Below are 16,052 nucleotides of genomic sequence, written 5' to 3' on the forward strand. Positions count from 1 at the left end.
TTTGCTGCAGATGCGCTCGTACTGATGCACCTCTCTCTGAGGGATCTGGTCTTGGCTTGGATCACTCCCAGGTCCCACAGTGCCAGATTCCTGCGATGGTTAGCCTGTATGTGACCGTACACTTCGATGGCCACCGCCCCCTCAGCCAGAAATTCCACAAAATCTTCCGATACCGGCACAGATAATTCCTGAAGATGACACAAGGCACGTTTTCTGTTAGTGACAACTCACCTGCTGATCACAGCTTTTACTTAACCACAGAAACGCTCCACCTTGGTGCTGTCAAACACTACAGTACACTGAGGGTCTCTGGAGGCGGACGCCGAGCTGGAAGAGGCCACCTCTGGAGCGGTGAACACCGGCTCCTCCTGCGCCCAGAAGTGATACTGGCAGAAGACAAAGTTGGACAGGTGGCGAGGAAGCCCGGTGGCCTGGAGGATTTTCACCTAAGATGAGCAGAAATGCACCTCAGAGGGAAAAGGACTTTTTCCCACAATGACAAAACACAACCAGAAGGCAGTTAAGCTAAAGTTAAGTCTGTGAAGGTTCTCAGTCATCCAGGTCATCGTGGTCAAAGGAGCTTGCAACGAAAAGCGTCTGGACTTCTTTAAGTTGCTTGAAGACGTTTCACCTCTCATCCGAGAAGCTTCTTCAGTTCTAAGGTCAAATGGACAACATTGTCAACAACATTATCATCCCCATGTATGTATCAGAGAAACTCAGGAGAGTTTTCTCCAAGCACGACATCCCGCTGCATTTCAGACCCAGCAACACACTCAGACACAAACTGGTTCACCCAAAGACAAAACTCCAAAACACAGACTTAACAACGTGGTGTTTGCTGTACAGTGCAGCGAGGAATGCCCAGACCTCTACATTGGAGAGACCGAACAGCCACTTCACAGGCGCATGGCACAACACAGAAGAGCCACCTCCACAGGACAAGACTCAGCTGCCCATCTGCATCTAAAGGTCAAAGGTCACTCTTTCAAGGATGTCAACGTTCACATTTTGGACAGAGAGGACAGATGGTTTGAAAGAGGAGTGAAAGTAGCATCTATGTCCACTGTGAGCGACCATCTTTGAACAGAGGCGGGGGTTTACGACACCAACTGTCTGCCATCTATAATCCAGTTTTGAGTTCCCTTCCCAGACGCCTTAACGCCCACTCACATCCTGGGCCATCTGACCTCAGGAATTCGCATGATAAGGTGGGGCCAGGTTTCACAACGAGCTCATCCGAAACCCTGGCTGATTGGGACCCACACCCAGTTTCACACCTTGGCTCAGGCGATTAGAGGATCATCAGGGGGTCCTTTTGTCCCTCTGTGGGGGGGAAACTCCCACTAGGTTTATATCTGGGACTCTCCACCATTTGACCTTAGAACTGAAGAAGCTTCTCGGATGAGAGGTGAAACGTCTTCAAGCAACTTAAAGAAGTCCAGACGCTTTTCTTTGCAAGCTCCTTAGACAAGCTAAAGTTAAGTAAACCTGCCGCACTTCACACGAGCGCATCCGGCTCCATCATACGGGGCAGAAACACTCGCTTTGGGTGGAGGCCTACAACAGGCAGGATTATGACTTCGTGTCCTGCAGAGGAGGCATTATGACTAGCAGCGTTGCGGAGGGGCACGGTGGGTTTCTGCAGAGCTGGACTTTGACCTGTTAAAGAAATCCTCTCACCACGCAGCGGAGTCTGCGCTCATGTGGATCTCCATCTGTGCTGCTCAGCTGCTTGTCAGGACCGCCTCCACCTTCCTCTTCACAGCTCTCTATACCACGCCACACTTCGACGTGAAGCCGACCTGCCACCTGAAACACACACGGGCATTTCAGCACCATCAGCTAGCTGCTAACTGTCTGTTTGGTGCTGTGCAGGTAAGTTCACACTTTTCCAGTTCATCAGAGGGAAAACATGGCCGCTGTGGCTGAAAACGAGGCGGCGAGATGCCGGCGTGAACCCAAAACAATCGTACCTCTCCCTTCTGGTTGATGATGGGCACCGCGTACTGCAGTTTGACATCGTAGAACAAACAGGCCAGGAAGACGTTGGCCACACCGATCAGGCTGTGATTCTCTTGCTCATCGAAAAATGGGTCAGCACGTTTGAAATAGGAGCGCATCACCTCGATCGGGGAAAAAGGAAGCAAGAGTTAGTGAGAACGTGTAATCCCTCATGCACCCAAACATCTGCACACAGGTGCAGAGAGATCACAGAGAGATCACAATCACAGAGAGAGAAAACCACTCCTCAACATGCAGACTGGACGAACTGCAGATCAAAACACCAACCTGCTCTTACCCCCGTTCTTCTTCTTCTGGGGGAACTCCTGTTTCATTTCACTCCAACAAACTGAGTGAAAGATGAACTTTGCTCCTTTAAGCTGCCTACACCAGGCTTAGCCAACTCCAGGCCTCGAGGCCTCGAGGTGTCCTTCAGGTTTGAGATCTCTCCCTGGGTCAACACACCTGAATCACACCTGATTAGTTCATTCCCAGGCCTCTGGAGAACTTCAAGACATGTTGAGGAGGTCATTTAGCCTTTAAATCAGCCTGTTGGATCAAGGACACCTAAAACCTGCAGGACTGCGGCCCTCGAGGCCTGGAGTTGGACACCACTGGCCTGCGCTGTCACACTGACATCAGAGCGAGCCGCAGGCTCTAATACTCGGGTTATTGTCACCTTATTAGGTCACGAGACGTTCCACTTAGTGACAGTTAAAACTTGAACCTCAATCACATCTTTCATGTAGTCTGCTGTTGTCAGCAAATTCAAAATTCTGCAAAAACATTTATATTTCTCAGTTTCACATGTTATGTTTTTTTGTTCCCAGCTTTCCCACAAACGAGCTTCTACCTCACTCTGACTAATGAGCGTTCCTGCTGCGTGGCTTTCATCAGTTTTTGATGCATGCTGCGTCCTATTTGTGGTGGTTCTAGTTCGTGTCTCCACTCACTGGATTGTCTTCGTCCAGCTCCTTCCACTCCTGGTAGAGCTCCCTCATGTCCACCAGCCTGTTCTCCATCTTCTCCAGAGCCCAGATCTGCTTCCCTTTACCTTTACGCCGCACCTGGATGGCCGGCTCGCTCAGCACTGCATCGCGCTGCGGCGACAGGAAGACCAAACACGGCTTTAACAAACGTGACCCTGTCAGCATTTCCATCCTCACAGTCGGCTACGGCTTTACGAGTTCAATCCAAGAGGACTGAGACATCATTTCAACACTTTTCCTCATCAAATGTTGCTGCGACCGAACTGTGAAGCCTTCATCGTCACCTTCTCTTTAACAGGTACCACGTTTGTTTTAAAGCAGCAGACGTCACCCTGCTGTACCTTTCTGTTGGCGTCCAGGTTGGCGGCCGGGATCTGCAGAGTGACCAGATACTCCGTCCTTTTGTTGAGCTCCTCAGCAATGAAGCCGGCCTCCTGAGCCAACAGCCTAGCCCGAACGATCTGCTCTTTAAGTCGTCGCAGGCTGCGGGTTATCATGGCCTCTCTGTAACACAAAGACACGATGACAGTAAGCCACACTGTGCAGAGGCTCCTGGATTTCCTCTTTGGGGACCTATCCGACAGAGAGAACAGCGGTAGCGCTACCTGTCCTCGCTCCAGCGACGCACACGTTTGTTCGAGCTGGCTGACAACACGGCTGCAGTAGCACTGCCTGGGACGCCCGATGGTTTCACGGGGGTGACTCGCTGGCGGAGCTGCTGCAGCTCCTGTTCATACATCTGCTTCTGGCGCTCCAGAGCACAGCGCTTCTCCTCCTGGTGCTGCTTCTCCAGGGTCTGCAACACTGACTGCAACGGGTCTGGAGGAGGACACGGGGAGGATAATTGGGAAGACACTGTGATTATTCTGGCTTTCGATTAGAGACACACTGTAGGTGTGAGTGTGAGAGTCAGTGGTCTCTGGCTGGAAGCATTGCAGACACACAAACGCTGATAAACCTCAAACCAAATCGACCCCACTAACAGATAAAAGCCTGTCAGAACTGCTTTTGCCTCCCAGTAAGACAGTGAAGGCACATTATTGTCTCTGACTTTGGCTGTTCTTCACATTATTTATATTTTTACATTCAAACTCTGCATTCACTCCATTTCCCAGCAGCACACCTGCCAAGTTTGAAGTGAGGGTATCAACAAAACGCTTCAAGATTTTTTTCTCCTTTTAGGTCAAAAAATAAAAAAGAATTTTTCAAAAAATGAAAAAACAAACATCTTTTATTAGCTCATCTAACAAATGGCTGACCATTGACAACAATGTTACGATTTGAAGGTAACATTTTGAAAAAGCGTTCGCCCCTCTGTTACTCTGACTCACCGTTGTTCCACATGCCTTTCATCATGACCTCGGCCTGGGCGAACTCGTAGCCGAAGCTCCTCTCGCTCGACACGTCGCTGCACGCGTCCGGCTCGCCGACCTCCAGACAGTCGCTGCTCGAACGCTTTGTCATCGCGGCATCCTCCTCATCCTCGCCCCCCTTTTGCACCTTTTGCCTGGTCAGGTTGATCCTGTGCTCGCGTGTTGATTCGCACAGAGGAAAGAGCGAGTCGGACAAAGAGGAAGCGTCGCAGAGTGAAAGAGAAACACTTTGTTACCACATGTAACAAACGTTGGTGTGAGAAATACGACGCCGCAGATCCAGGTTCAAACACACACCTGAAAAAGTGGTTGTTCCCCCACAGGATCCTGTCGCCATGGTGAAGCTGCACGGGATTCACGACCTCAGTGCCGTTCACGTACGTTCTGCAGAGAAAGCACAAAGCAAACATTTGATGTGCATCTACTGAAACAAATGAACTCTCCCAAAAATATTAAGTATAGTTTTAGGTTGTTTCATTATTGTTAGAGCACACGGCTCTGAACTCATAAAAACATTTTATTTTAGTCGGGCCTGGCGTATCCTGGTGCTCTACTACAAAGCACATGGAGCAAACCCAGGGCATCTTTTCCTTAGATGGATTCACTCAGTCTAACATCAGCAGTCACACAAATGCAGATTTAACTAAAATCAGCGCAGAGTTGATAGCCTGTCCATATCACTGGAGTTTGCTGCATGTGATCACTAACCAACATGGACGGAAACAATAACACTGGAAAAACATGAAGCTATTAAACAGAACACAGCTGCTGTCACCAAAGTGCTTGGTGGCAGCTCCACAGTGCTCGTCATTGCTGCTAACATTTGAGGCACTTTGCAGGAAAGTCTGTTGTCTGCAGCTGTGAGATTGACCTGCAATCCAATTCAAACTGAACGCAGCTTTGTGAGCACAATGTGAGCATTGCAATGAGCCGGTCTTCTGCAGTATCGTTTGTCACGGGCTAGCTACATACTTAGCATTGCGGTGAGGAGTGAGCACCACGCCGTGGCTCTCTGTGACGTCAATGACACAGTGTTCTGCTTGGATGGCCATCCCACACAGCTGGATGTCCTGTGAGTCGGCTGAACCCACGCGCGTGTGATCCTGGATACAGGACAACGGTCACTTAACAATCTGAATACTAACACAAGCAAAACAGCTGCACCTGAGCACATCTGCTGTTTGTTAATGCAAACATCTAATCAGCCAATCAAATGGCAGCAACTCGATGTATTTAGGATGGATGGTGAGTTCTCGGTACTTTTAGGTAGTAGACCAGCAGCTCGTTGAGGGCAGGGTCAGCGTTGAGGTTGACCAGATAGCACTTATCGTCGACCACTCGGATACCAGACGACTGCAGAGAAATGCCCAGGCTCTCCAACTGCCTCTGGCGCTCCTGCAGAGAACACACGTTGCGTTCAACACAGGAACTAACCGAGCGATTGTTCTGATCTGGAGCTGCTTGATGAAAGAAAAGAGAAGTGGCTGGGATACTAAACAATCTCCATCATGAACAAAACAGAAAAGACTGATGACATGTGTCAGCTCAATAAATGAATTGATTCTGAGTTCAAAGAGAGTTTTTAAAAATATATTCCTCTGGATAGAGATGGAAAAATAATGTATTCAGCGTGTCCTGAAAGCTGAAGCTAAGCTGAAGCGTTGAACTGCAGTTCCTCTAACGGCCACTTGAGGCTGCACGTCTACGGGCTGGTACAATGACACCGTTACCATCACTACCACCACTTATGGATGCTTTCAGTTCATTTCAAACCGCTGCACAGTGGCTGAATGTAGGGCTGGGCAATATGGCCTAAAATTCATATCGCGATATAATTTAAAGCATGTGCGGTAACGATATATATCGTGATATATTCTTTTCTTCTGTATAACGTATTTTCCACACTTAAAATCCTTTAATTTTCTCAAAAATCGAGAGTGTGCCTTATGTATGAATTCTGGTTGTGCTTACTGACCTCGAACCGATTTTGGCTGCAGAAATCTTCAGGTCCCAAAGTCAAACGAACACTGAGAGTTAAAAACGGTCTAAATTCTTTCATCTTTAATTAAATCATCAGCGTTGCTGCTTTACCAGGTGTAACAATTAAGTTTAACATCCAGGCATCCATGAAAACAGAATTTATTAAATTTAACGGAGTTAGAAGTTAGCAGGAAGTTAGCTCGCTAGTTTACACCTAAACATTTCATACCATGTTCTGACTGAGAGATTTTTGAAACTAATTCAAACCTACAGCTCTGCTACTTCCAACATAAATGAAGACAGAAAACTAAACAGCAGTGATGTTTGCAGGGTTACTGAAGTTGGACTACCTGGTATATAATGTTGTGCTAAGTGATTGCTAGCGACACAGCTATGTTAGCATAACATTAGCACAGTGAAGCTGGAGGATGAACGCTAACTTTTTTCCACTCGATAAAAGTTAACGTGAGGGATTCTGGTGGTTAGGGACAAATGCAATCGCATAGCAGGATGCTGTACACGGGCCAAACTTCAGTCAGGAGAACAACTGAGATCATTCATCCACAATACGAGGTTAGTTATTAATATACTGCAACAACATGGGAACAGAGCAGCTGATAGACAATTCAACATTAATGAATCAATGTTAGGGAAGTGGAGGAAGCGCAGTTTTTGGCTTTCCCCATATTTCAACAGTGCTTCATTTCTTTGCTGTGACTGTCGGCATAATTTGCAGATGATAATGGTTGTAGCCGCTGCGATGCTTTTGACCAAAACAGGCACAGCTTGATGACATCATCAACATGCGCTATCGCGATAGAGCGGTATAGTCAAAATCTCTATCGTTGGCCAAATTTATATCGTTTCTATCGTATATCGTTTATATCGCCCACCCCTAGCTGAATGTATTTTTTTTACCTTATCCATTTGAATACTAGTAACGCGTAGAGGTTGGGATGTAACCCTCTCCCAGTGAGGTGACAAACAGCTGACTGAAGTTGCTAACCCTCTTAGCTGTGCTGTTGGTGTCTTTTGGCCCATTTTATAAAATGATGTGACCAACAGCATGGCCGTGTGTGCAGTACTGTCCGTCTCAGCGTTGGTGAAATCCCATAATTAAATTAGTTTGTAGTTTCACTGTTTAACAGCGTTTACACCTTCCTGTCAAAGCCTTCGAGCGTTAGCTGATAACTCCAAACACTGAGGATTTAAACGCTATCAGAAAGCCACGGTGACGTGTTTTGTATGCGGTCTTGTGTGTTTGTGTGTTGCTACCTGTGCAATGGCCTCTGTTTTCCTAAGTTTGTCCTCCCAGGTGACCGTCATATCTTGGATCAGTTTCTCCGACTCCTCCAGTCGCTCCTTGAGCTCGGGGGCCTTCATAGACTGAGAGTGACAGCAGCTTCATTAGACTTTGGACATATGTCACTGGATTATTACCCATAATGCTCACTGATCAGTCGCAGGCTGAACGAGGCCAAACCTCCGCCTCGGTGAGCTGCTCCTTCAGCTTCTCCACTTCCTCTCGTAGCTCGCGGATGATCCTTGCGTTGGGGTCTTCGTTCACCACGGCGTGGTTGACGATGTTCTTGGCCCGGTCGGCGTAACGAAGAGTGGACAGCGTCTCATCGTAGTTGTCTGCTGCTGGGCTGATAGTGGCCACCATGGCGGTGCGACTGTTCCCTCCGAGGCTGTCCTGCGGGTACGAACATCGCCTTAAATTCAGTTGTTAACCCCAAACTCTGAGCATTACAGTAATATAATTAAGCACAATGACTTATGAGCACGCAGTTTGAAATCTAGGATGTTGGGGAAACAACATTTCACACCATTACAATGCTATCTGGAGCCAAATTAAAGACTGATTTGAAAATCCCAAATTAAACACCCAAAGCTGGCAAATGGAGCCTTTTTCAAACTGAGCAGAACTAATGAAACAAACAGCAGAGCCTTGAAACGTCACGAAATTAATTCATTTGAGGCAAAAGAAATGCCTCCGATGTGAGTTTGCAGTGCGACCTGAGGCTGCATACTTGAAAACAAAGTTCCTTTCTTGTACCTTGAGCAGCCAGGTGAGCACAGAGTCTCTGTAGGGGACAAACTTGCTCTTGTTCTTCCCTGCTCCGTGGTCAGCCAAGGCAGAGATGACTAAACCCAGAGTGCTGAGAGATCTGCAGGGAGGGACAGAGAAAGGGCTTGTGATGCTAAGATTAGAAGTCCACACGTCACCTGAACAATCTCAGCTTCAAACGACTGAGTGAAGCACAGACTCAAAGACCGCTCCTTTCGGTTTGTTAGCCGGACGCCGATGCGCTTCTGCAAAACATCTTTAATTGCAGAAACTAAAATATGCTTCCTATTCAGGGGCGTTCACACTGGTGACCCAATAGCAGGCTACACACATCAGAACTGTTTCAGCACTAAAGATGCTCAGAGATGCAGAGAAACGAGAAGTTTCCAGTAACTTCAAACAAACACGGGTGTCTGGAGGCTCTACAGCCGAGGTGGGGAGCTCCAGGCCTCGAGGACGGTGTCTCACCCTGGGTCAGCACACCTGAATCACACCTGATTAGGTCATTACCAGGCCTCTGGAGAACTACACAACATGCTGAGGAGGTCATTTAGCCGTTTAAATCAGCTGTGTTGGCTCATCATCTAAAACCTCGAGGCCTGGAGGCGGACACTCGGCTCTAGACTGAAGACAAACAGCAGCAGGCAGTAAAACCGTCTCGACTGTCAGTATCACAGCTTTATTTTATGCGCACTCACTTGTTGATGTTGCTGCCTTCTTTGAGCCGCTCCCCTGCAGCTCCAGTCTTCGCTGCCCGCTCACTTCCAGCCAGATCCACCAGACTCAGCTTGCTCACCTTCTCCCCGCTCGTCTGCAGCAAACACAGGAGCTCATCGAGCTAGAATCTCTCATAGCTTTTGAATGAGAACGACTTAACGGAAGCAGCGATTCACAGACAAAAGACGAATAAAATACATCTGGGTATCGCAAATGTTGACGCAAATTATTATTTTATACTTTTTTTATAGATGTAACTGAAAAACTGGACACATGATGTGTTTTTGTGACAGAATGCTAACAGCAAAGTGCCAACAGACAGACACCGACAGGTTTGAGTGTTTATACTCAAATACTTCATAATAGGTCAGTGTTGGTGGCTTAACAACACAAATAAATAAAGAAATAAATTCCTCCAGATGTTTGCATCACTCTTTGAGTCCGGTCCTGGTACCTGACCGCTGTCAAAGAAAGTCAAATATGAAAACACGAGGGCTGGCTCAAGACTTTTGCACAGTGCGATGCAGGTCTGGCTGGTCGACTAACATCTGTTCAATGTGAGGATCAGCTGCTTCTCAGTGTTGCATGTTGGGACTTTGAATAAGACGAAACGAGTCCCCTTGAGTTCGGACACATTTCATTAACACTCGAGCCAATGACTGAAAAGATAATCATCTGCAAAGAGAGACGGCGTGCACATGCGAGCGTGTCTTTACCCCAGACCGCAGGTCCGTGAGCGTGTGCGTGAGGATGATGTTGAACACGGCGTGCGACCTGCTGCTCTCTTCGTTCATGTTTGTGGCTGCCACCGTGCGAGACTTATTTCCCTCTGACATCAGAGACTCGATGTCCTGTTGAACACCAACAAACACACGCGCCGTCTGCAGCCACCGTTATTACTTTCTGGTCCTCGGAAACCCGATGCAATAAAGAAAGAAACAGCTGGTTTACCTTGTAGCTGGTCACAGCCAGACGGGAGAGACCGTCCACGTAAGGCCCCAAAACTTTGTGCTCTCTGACTCTCAGCGCTTGTCGGCTTCTGCAGAAATAAGGAGACGGTCACAGCTTTGAGTCCTTCAGCTGCCTGGACTTGTTCAGGGAAGCACTGTGGACCCTGAATGTTGCATGTTATTCCAACATCCCAGCAGAATGACGAGCGAGGCTCTCAGCATCTCACCCCTTCGGATCGAGCAGGTCTCGGACCTTCTCGTTGTAAATCTCCATGTAGGACACCTCCACAGTGAAGCTCTCCCCTTCACGGACCTCCTTCTCAGTCCTGCTGAACAGCGAGCTGCAGAGTCGAGGGATAAGACCGGGCTGTTCTGACGAGCCCATCATGGTGTACGACTTCCCAGAACCTGAAGATAAACGATCCAGATGCCAGTGAGAGACAGAACGAATCACTGATCATTTAACACACAGCGCTGCAGCTAATGCTTGTGTCCAGGATCATAACAGATTTAATTCATTTAGGAAAATTCAGCTGGAACAAAAGAAGCTGCCAAACTAGAGTCAGGTGAGAGCGCTTCATGTCTGACATGTGAGTGTGAAGGTCTCAAACAGCATCCCATGTTATTCATTTGTAATCACGAAGAGAGGACTGCTGAGCCAGGCTTATGTTGAACCCTGCAGCTGTTTGACAGACGAGGCTTATGGGAGCTGTGGGCAGGGAGGGGCCGAGCCTGCCCGAGCCTGCATCTGCCCATTAATCAAAAGTTAATCTACTTGTTTTGGTTCAGCAGATGGAAAAATGGCAAAGAAGATGCCGTCCTGACAATATCAGCCAATATGTGCAGCGCAACAACAGACCAGTACCCACATGTGTCAGGAAACACTCGGCATTCAGACAGAAACAGTGTGAAACAGGTTACTGCGCTGTGAAGTACAGAAACAAAGCACAAAGTTTTGCAGTGACGCTATGACCCAAACTACTGAGAACTAAAAGTCACAAACAGTCAAATCCAGTTCAGATTCAACTCGCTTCATTCAAATCTGACGATTCTCGTACAAATGGAAACATGTGATGCTGCGGTAGGATGTGCAGTTCCTCTTATCTTTACTTATTTTAAAGTTGTTGTTCTGAAATGTTACCCGTCTGCCCGTAAGCAAAGATGCAGGCGTTGTAGCCCATGAAGGCATTGTCCAGCAGACTCTCCCCGAGGCACTGGAACACCACGTCCTGACCTGCACACAAAACTCAGACTGTAACTGCTGAAATCACACACAAACGAAGCCGATGATCCTACAAACTTTTAACACGAACGAGATGACAGGAAGAATAATTTCGCCGTTTTCAGACTGAGCCACAACCAGTGTGACGCAGTGTGTAGCCCCTTCAATTCAATTCAATTCAATTCAATTCAATTCAATTCAATTTTATTTATATAGCGCCAAATCACAACAAAAGTCGCCTCAAGGCGCTTCATAGATACAGAGAAAAACCCAACAATCATATGACCCCCTATGAGCAAGCACTTTGGCGACAGTGGGAAGGAAAAACTCCCTTTTAACAGGAAGAAACCTCCGGCAGAACCAGCCCCCCCACGGCCGCTTTCTCAGCTCCATAAATAGTTCAGAGTATCAGGAAACTCTGTCAGGAGACACGTTTGAACAGACTGACATGAACCACTGTGAAAATGTACCAACCTGCAAACTTGTCTTTCTGAGAGTCGTCCATAGACCAGAAACAGTAGTCGTACGCAAAGACCTGCAGAAAACATGCGACACACACGTCTGTAATGTGCACACCATAAATGTGTGATTAATAACTCCATCACATCATATTTACCTTGGGCTGATTCCTGGAGACAGAAAAGAAGAAATAATATTGTTACTGATATTTAAACTTATTTGTCATAATTCTCAGTAAAATCTTTGACCACACAGACACACACGTACGCGTGCACGTGCACACGCACATGAACTGACCTCATTCGAACCTTTGGTCGCGTTTAATAAACATCCACTGAGTGTGTATGCACAGACATGTGTTATGGAGAAACACAAGAGTCTACTTTAAAAGCTTGTTTTTCCTGCAACCAAGTGCTAAAAAACACAAAATCAGTTTCTATCTGCTTCCTGTTATTGTCTTACTAGAAACAGGCTGACAACATCTTTGAATGGGATTTGTGCTCCAGGCTGTGAAACATTCAGGCTGATGTCAGTTGAAGAGCTTCCATATTGCCTATTCCACTTGTGCTGTTTTTCTGAGAAAGCAGAAAAGCAGCAGGACTGAAGGAAAATTGAGGCTTTCCTGTCTGCAGCCGGTTGGAAGACGGCTGTGCAAATCTCCAAGAAGAGGAAGTTCAGTGCAGATGGTATCTTCAAGGCTGAGCTCAATGAGCTCCACGCTGGGGAGCTGCTGAGCACTCTGGGGCAGCGGCGGGTGTGTGGACGGTCAGCTGATCAAAGGCAGAGGTCCCCCGAACAACTGCACTGAAACAGCAAAATGATGCGGTGGGCTTTAAGGCAAAGCTCAAGCTACATCAGGACTCAGACGTGACGCTGTCCCCATCTGCCAGACACGTGAGCTCAAATACAACAACCACCAAACTGCTCACTGCACTCAAAACCAAAGCGTGAGCGTCATACTCCAGGGAGCACAAGTGCCCCCCACACAGGAGGAAGCAAAAGCCAATTGTAACCCATATCAACTACTCCCTGTCACATGACCCACGTCAGCTGATTTGAGGTCCCTCTCTTGATTGGCTCCTTCCACGTCGCGGCAACTCTGAAAACCGGCTGTGGAGGGATACTTTCGGGGTTCGACTCCTGCTGTGGCTGTAAGCTTACGGCATTTAGAACGGTGTTGGAAAACAAAGCGTTTTCTCCCCTCAATTCATTTCACCTCAGCGGTCAGGTTTTGTTCCCTCCCTTTGAATTAATCTTCTTCATATTGAAGTGGCGAGCCGGTAGGACCATTCTTTGTTTTCCCCTCTTTTCCCCCACTTAGCCGTCTTTGGATTACGGACATATATTTCCCCACTGTATGAAGCTGGACCCTAAGGAGGAATACCTTAAAAGTGAACTTTAAAAAGAAAAGGACCAAAAAGGACTCTTAGCAAAAGGACTCTTGCACAAAAAAAAATCACAGGATTGACTTATCATTTAATTGTGGACATTTATGGTGTGTGTTGTATTAATTATTTTGTTCCATTTCCCCTTTCCCCCATTTATTCAATATATTTTGGTACAAGATATTGCAGTCTTTGGTCTCATCATTCACACCATCTAGGCTCCATAAAGAACTATTTCTTCTGCGCGTCAGTCAGTCAACTCATCCCTTGAAAAAAAACTAGTCCTTATATAACTTTGCGTTACACAATCATATAACAGCACAATCAAACTAACCCTGTACAAGCAAAACAACGCAAATACTGACAACACACAAGTCTGACGTGCAATAATATGGCAGCATTTTCAGCCACACTGAGTCACTAAAAGTTTCTCACACACACACACACACACACACACACACACACACACACACAGTAATGAAACAAGGCCTCCCTGTGTGAGACTGGGCTGATCCATGAAAGAGCAGCCTTTAGTCCCGCTCTCTCCTGGGACGGTGAGGACATTCCTGAGATAACTGGAATCACTAAAGCAGGACGACGGTAGGTCAGCAAGTCTGTGATCAACAAAGTCTGGCTTTATACAACCAGTGATTTACAAATCAAAAAAAAATGGAGACGTCATAGTAAAGACATAAAATTAAATGTTATCATGAAGTTTGATGTTTTAAAATCCATCCCAGGTGGCATTTTCTTATCAGATCTTATATATTAAATGTTCTCTTAGAGCATCCGAGGAAATTCATGAAAATAACTGTTAGAGTCCTCCCACAGTATTAACCTCTAACTCTTCCTCAGCAGCATTTTTAATTTCTCTTTGATATTTGGGCCGATTGGGACCTGATGAACGTAAAAACAAAGAAATAGAAAAATCAGAGCCACATATGAGGATATCAATTTAAAATTTCGATAGAACAGTGGCAGTATAATGTCCTCGTAAGTGGATATCAGGCTCTTGAAGAGCAATACTTAGTATTTTGGTCTAAATAACCCAAAATGTGATGTCCACATATGTGGACGTCAGGTCCTCGGAGGGTAAAGCAGGAACAGGGCTTCATTAATCTGACAGGCCCTGCTGGGCTGCAGCCTCCCGGGGTGCTGGGACATATTAACACCCCCTGAAGCAAATCAGCTGAACCATCAGGCAGTGAGCTGACTAAGCACAAACTTTACAGAAGAGGCCTTCCTCTTTTCAATTCAATTCAATTCAATTCAATTTTATTTATATAGCGCCAAATCACAACAAAAGTCGCCTCAAGGTGCTTCATAGATACAGAGAAAAACCCAACAATCATATGACCCCCTATGAGCAAGCACTTTGGCGACAGTGGGAAGGAAAAACTCCCTTTTAACAGGAAGAAACCTCCGGCAGAACCAGGCTCAGGGAGGGGCGGGGCCATCTGCTGCGACCGGTTGGGGTGAGAGAAGGAAGACAGGATAAAAGACATGCTGTGGAAGAGAGACAGAGGTTAATAACAGATATGATTCAGTGCAGAGAGGTCTATTAATACATAGTGAGTGAGAAAGGTGACTGGAAAGGGAAAACTCAATGCATCATGGGAATCCCCCGGCAGCCTACGTCTATTGCAGCATAACTAAGGGAGGATTCAGGGTCACCTGGTCCAGCCCTAACTATATGCTTTAGCAAAAAGGAAAGTTTTAAGCCTAATCTTGAAAGTAGAGATAGTGTCTGTCTCCTGAATCCAAACTGGAAGCTGGTTCCACAGAAGAGGGGCCTGAAAACTGAAGGCTCTGCCTCCCATTCTACTTTTAAATACTCTAGGAACAACAAGTAGGCCTGCAGAGCGAGAGCGAAGTGCTCTAATAGGGTGATATGGTACTACAAGGTCATTAAGATAAGATGGGGCCTGATTATTTAAGACCTTGTATGTGAGGAGCAGGATTTTGAATTCAATTCTGGACTTAACAGGAAGCCAATGAAGGGAAGCCAAAACAGGAGAAATCTGCTCTCTCTTTCTAGTCCCTGTCAGGACTCTTGCTGCAGCATTTTGGATTAGCTGAAGGCTTTTCAGTGAGTTTTTTGGACATCCTGATAATAATGAATTACAGTCGTCCAGCCTGGAAGTAATAAATGCATGAACTAGTTTTTCAGCGTCACTCTGAGACAGGATATTTCTAACTTTAGAGATGTTGCACAAATGGAAGAAAGCAGTCTTACATATTTGTTTAATATGTGCGTTGAAGGACATGTCCTGGTCAAAAATGACTCCAAGGTTCCTCACAGTGTTACTGGAGGCCAAGGTAATGCCATCCAGAGTAAGAATCTGGTTAGATACCATATTTCTAAGATTTTCAGGGCCGAGTACAATAACCTCAGTTTTATCTGAATTAAGAAGCAGAAAGTTAGCGGCCATCCAGGTCTTTATGTCTTTAAGACATTCCTGCAGTTTAACTCATTGGTGTGTGTTATCTGGCTTCATGGACAGATAGAGCTGGGTGTCATCTGCATAGCAGTGTAAATGTATGCTATGTCTTCTAATGATGCTGCCTAAGGGAAGCATGTATAATGTAAACAGAATTGGTCCTAGCACTGAACCCTGTGGAACTCCATAATTAACCTCAGTGTGTGAAGAGGACTCTCCATTTACATGCACAAACTGGAGTCTATTAGATAGATATGATACAAACCACTGCAGCACAGTACCTGTAATACCTACAGCATGTTCTAATCGCTCTAATAGGATATTATGGTCGACAGTATCGAACGCTGCACTGAGGTCTAGCAGGACAAGCACAGAGATGAGTCCACTGTCAGAGGCCACAAGAAGATCATTTGTAACCTTCACTAAAGCTGTTTCTGTGCTGTGATGAGCTCTGAAACCTG

At 46.5% G+C, this 16,052-nt stretch overlaps 1 protein-coding gene across 6 annotated transcripts in view; it reads right to left on the bottom strand.

The window, feature by feature from the left end:
• LOC146371339 (kinesin-like protein KIF13B) overlaps positions 1-16,052 on the bottom strand; it is a 40,206-nt gene that overhangs the window by 17,759 nt on the left and 6,395 nt on the right. For all 6 annotated transcript variants that reach the window (XM_084954196.1, XM_084954197.1, XM_084954199.1 and 3 more), the window contains exons 5-25: positions 11,923-11,935; positions 11,781-11,841; positions 11,226-11,318; positions 10,312-10,492; positions 10,086-10,173; positions 9,851-9,985; positions 9,116-9,228; positions 8,406-8,517; positions 7,830-8,042; positions 7,622-7,732; positions 5,627-5,761; positions 5,339-5,469; positions 4,664-4,750; positions 4,325-4,515; positions 3,599-3,812; positions 3,335-3,497; positions 2,958-3,104; positions 1,977-2,126; positions 1,684-1,812; positions 273-446; positions 31-188 (exon numbers count right to left, since the gene is read on the bottom strand). In XM_084954196.1, the coding sequence (XP_084810322.1) occupies positions 31-188; positions 273-446; positions 1,684-1,812; positions 1,977-2,126; positions 2,958-3,104; positions 3,335-3,497; positions 3,599-3,812; positions 4,325-4,515; positions 4,664-4,750; positions 5,339-5,469; positions 5,627-5,761; positions 7,622-7,732; positions 7,830-8,042; positions 8,406-8,517; positions 9,116-9,228; positions 9,851-9,985; positions 10,086-10,173; positions 10,312-10,492; positions 11,226-11,318; positions 11,781-11,841; positions 11,923-11,935 (2,799 nt within the window). The remainder of the gene's footprint in view (positions 1-30; positions 189-272; positions 447-1,683; positions 1,813-1,976; positions 2,127-2,957; positions 3,105-3,334; positions 3,498-3,598; positions 3,813-4,324; positions 4,516-4,663; positions 4,751-5,338; positions 5,470-5,626; positions 5,762-7,621; positions 7,733-7,829; positions 8,043-8,405; positions 8,518-9,115; positions 9,229-9,850; positions 9,986-10,085; positions 10,174-10,311; positions 10,493-11,225; positions 11,319-11,780; positions 11,842-11,922; positions 11,936-16,052) is intronic.

This window comes from Perissodus microlepis, chromosome 15 (assembly GCF_051167445.1).
Source record: "Perissodus microlepis isolate ML-2025 ecotype Zambia chromosome 15, ASM5116744v1, whole genome shotgun sequence".
Lineage (NCBI taxonomy): Eukaryota > Metazoa > Chordata > Actinopteri > Cichliformes > Cichlidae > Perissodus > Perissodus microlepis.